This window comes from Brassica napus, chromosome A3 (genome assembly GCF_020379485.1).
Source record: "Brassica napus cultivar Da-Ae chromosome A3, Da-Ae, whole genome shotgun sequence".
NCBI lineage: Eukaryota > Viridiplantae > Streptophyta > Magnoliopsida > Brassicales > Brassicaceae > Brassica > Brassica napus.
Genome location: NC_063436.1, coordinates 11,836,111 through 11,844,088, shown reverse-complemented (window position 1 = coordinate 11,844,088; position 7,978 = coordinate 11,836,111). Strand labels below are relative to the sequence as shown.

The following is a 7,978-nucleotide window of genomic DNA, read 5'->3' as shown; positions in this document are numbered from 1 at the left end:
TTTAAGGTGTGATAAGATAAATTTATCGTTAGATACCCAAACATAGCATAGTTTTTTTTTCTTGAAACATATACCCCCAACGCATAGTTAAACACTAGAATGAATGCTTTAGAGTCCCTCTTGTAACGAATCCAGTTTTATTATATTATATCAAGTAGACCATGTATATAATCACTACAAATAAAAGTCCTAACACCATTGTTCGGTCAATATCTTCCGGAGGTGGCTTGGCCGGCATGGTACCATGAGTGCTCCATCGTGATTGAACCCATACTCTTCCTCCGCCCGTTCGAGAAGCTTCCTGAACATCGGGTGTTCTAGAAACATTAGTGGGACAACAAATCTCTGTGTAGCCTCATGATATCCATCAACGGCTATCACCGCAACATGACCTTCCTTCACATCTTTTGGGACACAATCACGGCCGTACTCCTCGGAACAGGGTTTCTTGGCCGAGGAAAAGCCTTTAATCTGCACCAACCTCTCTACAACATTCTTGAGCTTCACAATTCCACCCACTTTCTTCTTTGACGACTCAACTGTGATAATTATTTGCCTAGCCATGATAAAAACTAGGTTCCCTTTACTTTTTTGCTTTTATTTTTTCTCGGGATTTTAGGGTTCTTGGACAAGTATATGTTCGAGTATAGACATGTAAGAAGGATTATTTATAAAGAGGAATGGTACAAATAGGATAAGAAAGAAGAGGAAGAAGTGAGAAGGAGAGTATAGGAGACCAAAGCATGTGGCTCGCTTTCTTCGCTTTGAATTTTCCATAAAAGCGTTTCCATTGTAAGTTTTAGTTTTGCTTTCATTTGTTCTTTTTACCTTCTGTACAATTAACATCGACTATCGATGATAACTCAACCATGACGACCAATAAAAACACTTAAATCATGAGTTATATATATATATATATATATTTTTTTTTTTTAATCATGAGTTATATTCTTTACTCTTCAGGGCAAGATTTAGCAATTTCCACCTCCAAAATGTCTGAACTATAATCCCTTTAGAGCTTTTTTATTACTTTAGACACACAGTTTAATAAGTATTACAGTTTACAAGTTTATGTATTTTATGTTGATCCTAATTAAAATATTTTTTTCTCTTAGATCTTTATAGGTAAATCCTGTGGCAGGCAACCTCCTTTAGGTTAAATTTGAATTAATTATCGATGAAAGAGTATTCTTGTAAAATAAATTCAACAGTAGAAACAGTAGATGTAAAATAACTAGAGACAAATACACATTAGATCCTCTCACGAATGAGCATTCGAATTAGCCGCGATTAGAGCCAAATGCACCTAGTATAAGAGAAACCTCAATGCAAATCTCTCAACAAATAATGAACAACTAAATGCAAGACTTTTAATGAAATTTTCAAATTGTGAGATATCCAAATTTTATTTATATCATTTTAACTCTTTTAAGAAACTCTATGATCATATGCCAAGGTTGAGGTTTAAGGTGCTCTTGTAAAGTAGTTTTTGCAGTAGTTTATACAAATCGGACGAAGGAAGAAAAAATGAAGAACATTTTGCTCAATCAAATGCAATTTAGTTTCTTTGAAGTACTGGCTGTAGAAGAGAGAGAAAGAGAAAGAGAAACAAAAGAAATGATGTATATAACTTTGACCCAACTACACAAAATATTTAAGATTCGACTGGGGACATGCATCTGCAGCCATAACATTGAGTTAATATAGGATCCATCCTTGTATTAAAATCAACTTAGCGACAGATGTGTTGAAAACGTTTTCATAGCATGGCCGTAAATTTTGATCCATGAAGGCTCGATGATAAGCATAATTTACTTGTATAGTAGTAGGGTATTCACATGTATCCATAAAATTTAGTTTTCCTTATAATTTTTACTTGAATTGAGAATTAATTGTTTTTGCGTGATTCATAAAATGGAAGGAACTGAAACATAAATTAATTCAAAAAATTCAGAAAATTTTCAAGCAAGTTTGTGATAACTGCCTGAACGTTGATCTGTATTGTTGTTGGGGAAAATATGTCAAATATACTGTTTTATAGTTTTATATATAATCAGTTGTGTTTCTTATTCATATGTTTGACTAGGATTTTCGTAAGAGCGTAACATTTTTTTGTATTAACAACTTACATATTATAAGATTTGAATATGGATATGTATACATTGGCGACACTATATAGTACATACAAATCACTTAAACTATATATTCTAGTCTTAACTTCTTTTTTTGTTAAGTTATAATGGGAACCACAGTTTGCACTCAACAAAGTTTAAATACGTAGAAGAGCATCTTCACTGCAAAACTTCATTTTTCCTCCAAAATGGAATAAAAGTGAATATAAAATAAAAATGCTCTAATCTTATTCTATTTCTCACTCTATAGTGGAGTGATGAACAAACAAAAAATAGATTACTCTAAACTTCATTATAGAGTGAGATATTGAGTTGGGTTGGAGCATTTTTCACTTCATATTCACGTTTACTCTATTTTAGAGGAAAAAAATAGAGTAGAAAAAAATAGAATAGAGATGGAGATGTCCTAATAGATGTAGTTAATTAGGGCATCTTCATCCTCATTCCATTCTAGAGGAAAAAATGGAGTGAGCATGGAGATGCTCTAACTTTTTTTTATTTGTTCACCACTCCATTATAAAATGAAAAATAGAGTAGAATTGAAGCATTTTTACTTCATATTCACTTTTACTTCATTTTGAAGAAAAAAATGGAGTTTTACATTGGAAATGCTCTTAGTTATCATACAATGATGATGAATACATAATAGCTTAGTATTAAAATTTACAAGTATTCTTTTCAACAAAATTTTTTACAAGTATAGTGACCCATCAAGAAAGCTTTTCTACAACGTTATCAACTTTTTTTGCACGGATCGAGGACTTTTTTCCCAGTTTTTTCAATCAAGTAAAACTTGAAACTTAAAAACTTAAAAACTAGAACCATGCCTTAGGTTTTCCCCATATTGTGTCTAAACCGGACAAGAGATCTCCACAATTGAAAGTTGAAATGTCATTTCCATATACACACATTATCGTGTGTCTTTATGACCTGTGTAATAGTACTGTGTTTTGTATCTATGCATGCAAAGCCGTGGTCGGTTTCGTACTATATTGTCATTAAAGAAATTTAGATGTGATCAAAATGATCGGTGTTTCCAATTCTATAGAACAAAATATCCCTAGACACTACGATATTTTTGGTGGCCCGGCCGTTTGAAATAATAGTGATTCATCTCTTAAGTGTATAAATTCCAGTTTAGTAACGCAAAAATCAAGGCCAAAGAACGAAGTAAATACCATTATTGAAGTGAAATGTTCGGATCAAAGTCAAGCAGGAAGCCCAAAATCATATAGTCAAACTTATTAGAGACAAAGTCTCTCATAAAATTGGAAACAATCTTAATTAATATATAAAAGAGATGGATAATCCACTTTTAAAAGTCACCTAACTTAATATAATATCAGAACCTGATCTAAGCAAATCCAACTCGATTCACATCGATCCGGCCCAAAAGTTAGTCTATCAAATTTTACCCAAACATTATGAGATTGACGATCAAATAGTCATCATCTCGAAAAGGCGTATTAGAAAAAAAAATTCACACTGAATGCTAGTAAAAATATACATATAAGAGATAAAAGAATTTACTTATCACCAACTGGTTTTAAGTTAGAAATCCATCTAACTTAACATAACATACTTATTCGGACTTAATTAACACCAACTCCCGAACAGACAAAATGATTATTCAAGAAGTAATTATGTATGTTGGCTAAACAATTTAAATCCATCGAAGTAAATTTAAACCCACACTTCTCACTCATTCTGTATTAGAACATAGGTTGACAAACTATTAATACGGGTACCCTTAGAAGTCCATAACTAAACGTGAATGTTTTGTTGTTGTCAACACCTTTATTATTATTATCGAAACCATTTGATTACATAGCCTTGGTTCTCTTTCTAGTTAGCTTTAGCTAATTCATCTACATACATTAATTATATAATTCCTAGAGATATATTGAAAGGTCTGTTCCACTTTGAATTCTCTAGAATGCCCTGCACCATAGAGGATATCTCACTGCTGCGGACTGCTTTGATGCTTGAATCAAAGACGAACTGATTCCATTCATCCACCAGGGGTTTGCAATCATTGAGGAACTTGATTTGCTTCTATCCCAATCTTCTAAGTTGTTGTACATCCATTAGTAAAGCTTGTGCTTCGCCTTCAGTGACGTGTTAATTGGCTTTATGGAAGAAGAGCCTTAGAAATGACATATGCTTTCTCTGCTGTTCAAGGACCATTCAATACCTTTTATCTCTTCTGAATTTTTCCAAGACTGCATCCACAAGACAGTAGTACGGGAGTTCACACTAAATACATCAAAATTATTTCCTCTCTGAGGGCTATTGTTCCTAACTTATGATTTTCAAGGATTTGCAACTGGTTTGTGGTGGGGTAAAAATCGGTAATCTCGAAATCAACGTCCAAAAATTTATCTTAAAAGTTTCAACAAGAAATATCCAAGGAAGAAACTTCGGAACTACGAAAAATCGTTCTTCACGATGCTATGCTTTAGTAGTTTTTATGTTTGCCACAAAATTTTACAGTCGTATTCGTAACCACTGTGTTTCAACATAGTCATTTTTAAGTGTTCTAAAAAAATAGAAATTAAGTTTTATCATAGATAAAAATAGTAGTCGGCACTTAACAAGGAAACATGTGGGCATAAAGAAATGTCATCTTCCCAAAAAGCTACGCAAACTTGTTGACAACTTCATGACTAGAATATAGCAACACCGTGACCTAGTGATTAGACATATGATTGCGTAAATAATTCCACATTGTTTATTCAATTATTTATATCATGCGAAAGTGGGGGAAAAAAGCGCAAATAATGTCGTTAGCAGTCCACAGTCCAAATTTAATTTGAAAGCTATTGCTCAGTCACCCGCTAACATCGGGCTGGTCCGACACGGTTTTTATTTGATTTATCGTTTTCTAATTTTCGTATTTATGGGTTTGCACTTTCTGTTCAACATGCGTAGCGTATATATACTTCCTGTTCATGAAATTTGGTAGGGATATTTTGACAAAAAACATTGTCACTTAAGAAAAAAGGTTAATGACCTCTAAACAGAACAAATATAATATCTAGATATTATTATTATCTAGATACTACTGCAAGGGGCAAATCAGAATATCTCTTCTATAAAACGTACTATATTTAATTTGGCATTATCTTTGGACAAAGAATGAATGATCTTTACGGAACTACGTAAACTGCATCAACGACACACGGAAGTTATAGGCATAATAACAATGGTTTTTCTTCAGAAGAGTAAAAAATATTTCTTGTGAATAGAAATTTTTTATTATGAATGATAAAAAAAATTTAATGTTCATCTTCATTCTTTGATCACCCATTCAAAGACTTAGAATATGTCATATGTTTAATTCTCAGCAATGTAAATATTAGTGATGGGCGTAACTCACACTCAAAAGCTAGCTCATGAGTGGAGGTTTACCCATACACGTTTCTTTCTTTTTTGGGATTGAGATTGCTCGTTCTCAAGCAGGCATCTCTTTGTGTCAACATAAGTACATTTTGGAACTCCTCACTGATGCTGGTCTTCTTGACTGCAAGCCTTCCTCTGTACCTATGGATCCAAGCATCAAACTAGCGGCTGAAGTTGGTGATAAAATTCCAAATGCTGAAGTTTATAGACGAATGATTGGGAGACTTCTCTATCTCACAATCACTCGCCCAGACATCTATTTTGCAGTACATAAATTGTGTCAGTATTCTTCAGATCCTCGGGTTCCTCATCTCAAGGCTGCACACAAGATACTGCATTATCTCAAGGGAAGCATTGGTCAAGGTCTTTTCTATCCTGTTGATGATGATTTCCAGATTAAAGCATTTTGCAATTCAGATTGGTCTCAATGTCCTGATACAAGACGTTCAATATCTGGGTTCTGTATCTTCGTTGGTAACTCTCTGATCTCATGGAAATCTAAGAAACATGATGTCGTATCTCACTCTTCTGCAGAAGCAGAGTACAGAGCCATGGCGTACACTTCGAAGGAGCTTATTTAGCTTTCTCGTATGGTCAATGATTTACAAGTTGCTCCACCTTCTGTGCCTGTTCTTTATTGTGATAGTACTGCTGCTCTACACATTGCCAAGAATCCCGTATTCCACGAACGGACGAAACATATCGAGCGTGATTGTCATTCTATTAGAGAGAAGCTGGTGCGTGGTCAGTTGAAGACACTTCATGTACGGACTGAGAATCAGTTAGCTGATCCGTTCACGAAGGCTCTCTATCCGGCTATGTTTCATCGTTTCATGTCTAAGATGAGTTTTCTCAACATTCTAACGCCATCTTGAGAGGGACTAATACATATATAATGATAATTGTATATAGTTTACATACACATACTTGTATAGTGTAGACGTTAGTATAGAGTAGTCTAATGTATGAGTATAAATACTCCTCTTTGTACACACTTTAATCTTAATGAAGATATTTTCATATTAGAGTCTGTTAGCTAATACTCAGCAATGTAAATTATACTCCCTCCGTTTTTTAATATAAGTCGTTTTAGAGAAACTTTTTTGTTCTAAATTATATGTCGTTTTCGGTTTTTTATGTAACATTTATTAGTAATTAATGTTGTCTGACCAATGATAATATATCTTCTATTTTTCTATTGGTTAAATTGTAGTTAGGTAAATAATTAATGATGTTTTTGTTTCGAAAATATAAAAAATTAATGATTTTCTTAATCTATGTGCATAGCTTCAAAACGACTTATAATAAAAAAACGGAGGGAGTACTGTTTTTAACTAGACAATGTCGTTTTAGTGTAATCAATTTTAAAATAAGTTTTTGTTCTCGCCTCCCACAGCGGACCTTTCCTGATCCTCCTCGCTGAAAAACTCCTTGAGCCTTGAGAAAACCGTAAGGCCCGAGCCCATTTTGGCAATTCCCTCTGTTTTCTCCTTTTTGTCTGTCTATAAGCAAACTTCGAAACCCAGAAGAAAAACCTTAAAAATGGAATCCGATCAAACGGTTCTTTGCCAATTGCTTGCCGTCGACCTCAGCGACTATTGCTACAGAGTTTGCTCTCGCTGCGAGAGAGTCCTTCCCGGAGATAATAACAAATGCGTCTTCTCTTCTTCTTCCTCCTTATGCAAATTCTGCCAATCCAACGAACCCAAGCTGCTCTACCGTATTCTCGTACGAACCCAAAACTGAGACTTACTGTCTATAGCTGTGTCCTAAAAAACTATCTGAATCTGTGTTTGTTTAATCTATCAGATGTCTGTAGTAACAGATACATCAGTTAAAACTGTCATATGTTTTGATAGAGCTGCTACTGTCCTCTTCGGTTGCTCAGCTGATGAGTTCTTCCACTTCACCAAACTCAATCCTAAAGCCGGTAATTTTCTATTTACGCCTCTGATTTAGTTTCTTGAGATGTTTATTTTGATGTTGTTGTTTCCGTTGCAGCATCTATGGTTAATCAGGTCTTTGATGGAGAGATGCTTCGGATGACGCTGACTCGGCCTAAAAACCTTAATGCGCAACACATGAGAGTGACTTCTGTTGTTCCCCTAAGATCAGGTTTTCAGCCTGCTATTGTTACGCTGAGACAGCTCTGCTGCACAAAAAGTGCTTCTTTGGGGGGGATTGTTCTATAACAAATAACAGTTTCTAATGTTGGGGTCAAACATTATATTGGTGACTACAACAATCATAACATAATGTTGGAGTTGTAAAACTTGTTTGCTTTTGATTTGTGTCGGTGAAGTAGTCTGATGTGATTAAGTTCCATTTGGGTGGTCAAGAAAATGCCTTTTACTACATGAGTGTTTTAAGAGTGACGGTTTGCTAACTCGAGTTCTTGTAAGAGGAAAGTTATCACATTTGTTGTAACTTCTTGAAGCTCAAGA

The 7,978-nt window shown here is 34.4% G+C and overlaps 3 protein-coding genes across 3 annotated transcripts; 2 read left to right on the top strand and 1 right to left on the bottom strand.

Moving 5' to 3' along the window:
* On the bottom strand, window positions 1–717 carry LOC106430485 (auxin-responsive protein SAUR50). Its single transcript, XM_013871274.3, has one exon. It carries the CDS (start codon window positions 562–564, stop codon window positions 190–192), a length of 375 nt encoding a protein of 124 aa, XP_013726728.2. The 5' UTR covers window positions 565–717; the 3' UTR covers window positions 1–189.
* Window positions 718–5,527: 4,810 nt separating this feature from the next.
* LOC125607150 (uncharacterized mitochondrial protein AtMg00810-like) lies at window positions 5,528–6,409 on the top strand. Its single transcript, XM_048776977.1, has 2 exons — window positions 5,528–6,090; window positions 6,181–6,409. The coding sequence occupies exons 1-2, from the start codon at window positions 5,528–5,530 to the stop codon at window positions 6,407–6,409; spliced, it is 792 nt and encodes a 263-aa protein (XP_048632934.1).
* Window positions 6,410–6,898: 489 nt separating this feature from the next.
* LOC106430486 lies at window positions 6,899–7,978 on the top strand. The gene is made up of 3 exons (XM_013871275.3): window positions 6,899–7,262; window positions 7,344–7,464; window positions 7,536–7,978. Exons 1-3 carry the CDS (start codon window positions 7,077–7,079, stop codon window positions 7,724–7,726), a joined length of 498 nt encoding a protein of 165 aa, XP_013726729.3. The 5' UTR covers window positions 6,899–7,076; the 3' UTR covers window positions 7,727–7,978.

What these genes read in the sequence shown, in the direction of transcription:
- LOC106430485 (XM_013871274.3), bottom strand. Translation starts at nt 564, where the DNA reads ATGGCTAGGCAAATAATTATCACAGTTGAGTCGTCAAAGAAGAAAGTG.
- LOC125607150 (XM_048776977.1), top strand. Translation starts at nt 5,528, where the DNA reads ATGAGTGGAGGTTTACCCATACACGTTTCTTTCTTTTTTGGGATTGAG. An exon ending in GCAGAGTACAGAGCCATGGC is followed by an intron (nt 6,091 to 6,180) that starts GTACACTTCGAA and finishes TTATTGTGATAG; the next exon opens with TACTGCTGCTCTACACATTG.
- LOC106430486 (XM_013871275.3), top strand. Translation starts at nt 7,077, where the DNA reads ATGGAATCCGATCAAACGGTTCTTTGCCAATTGCTTGCCGTCGACCTC. An exon ending in AGCTGCTCTACCGTATTCTC is followed by an intron (nt 7,263 to 7,343) that starts GTACGAACCCAA and finishes TTAATCTATCAG; the next exon opens with ATGTCTGTAGTAACAGATAC. An exon ending in CAAACTCAATCCTAAAGCCG is followed by an intron (nt 7,465 to 7,535) that starts GTAATTTTCTAT and finishes TTTCCGTTGCAG; the next exon opens with CATCTATGGTTAATCAGGTC.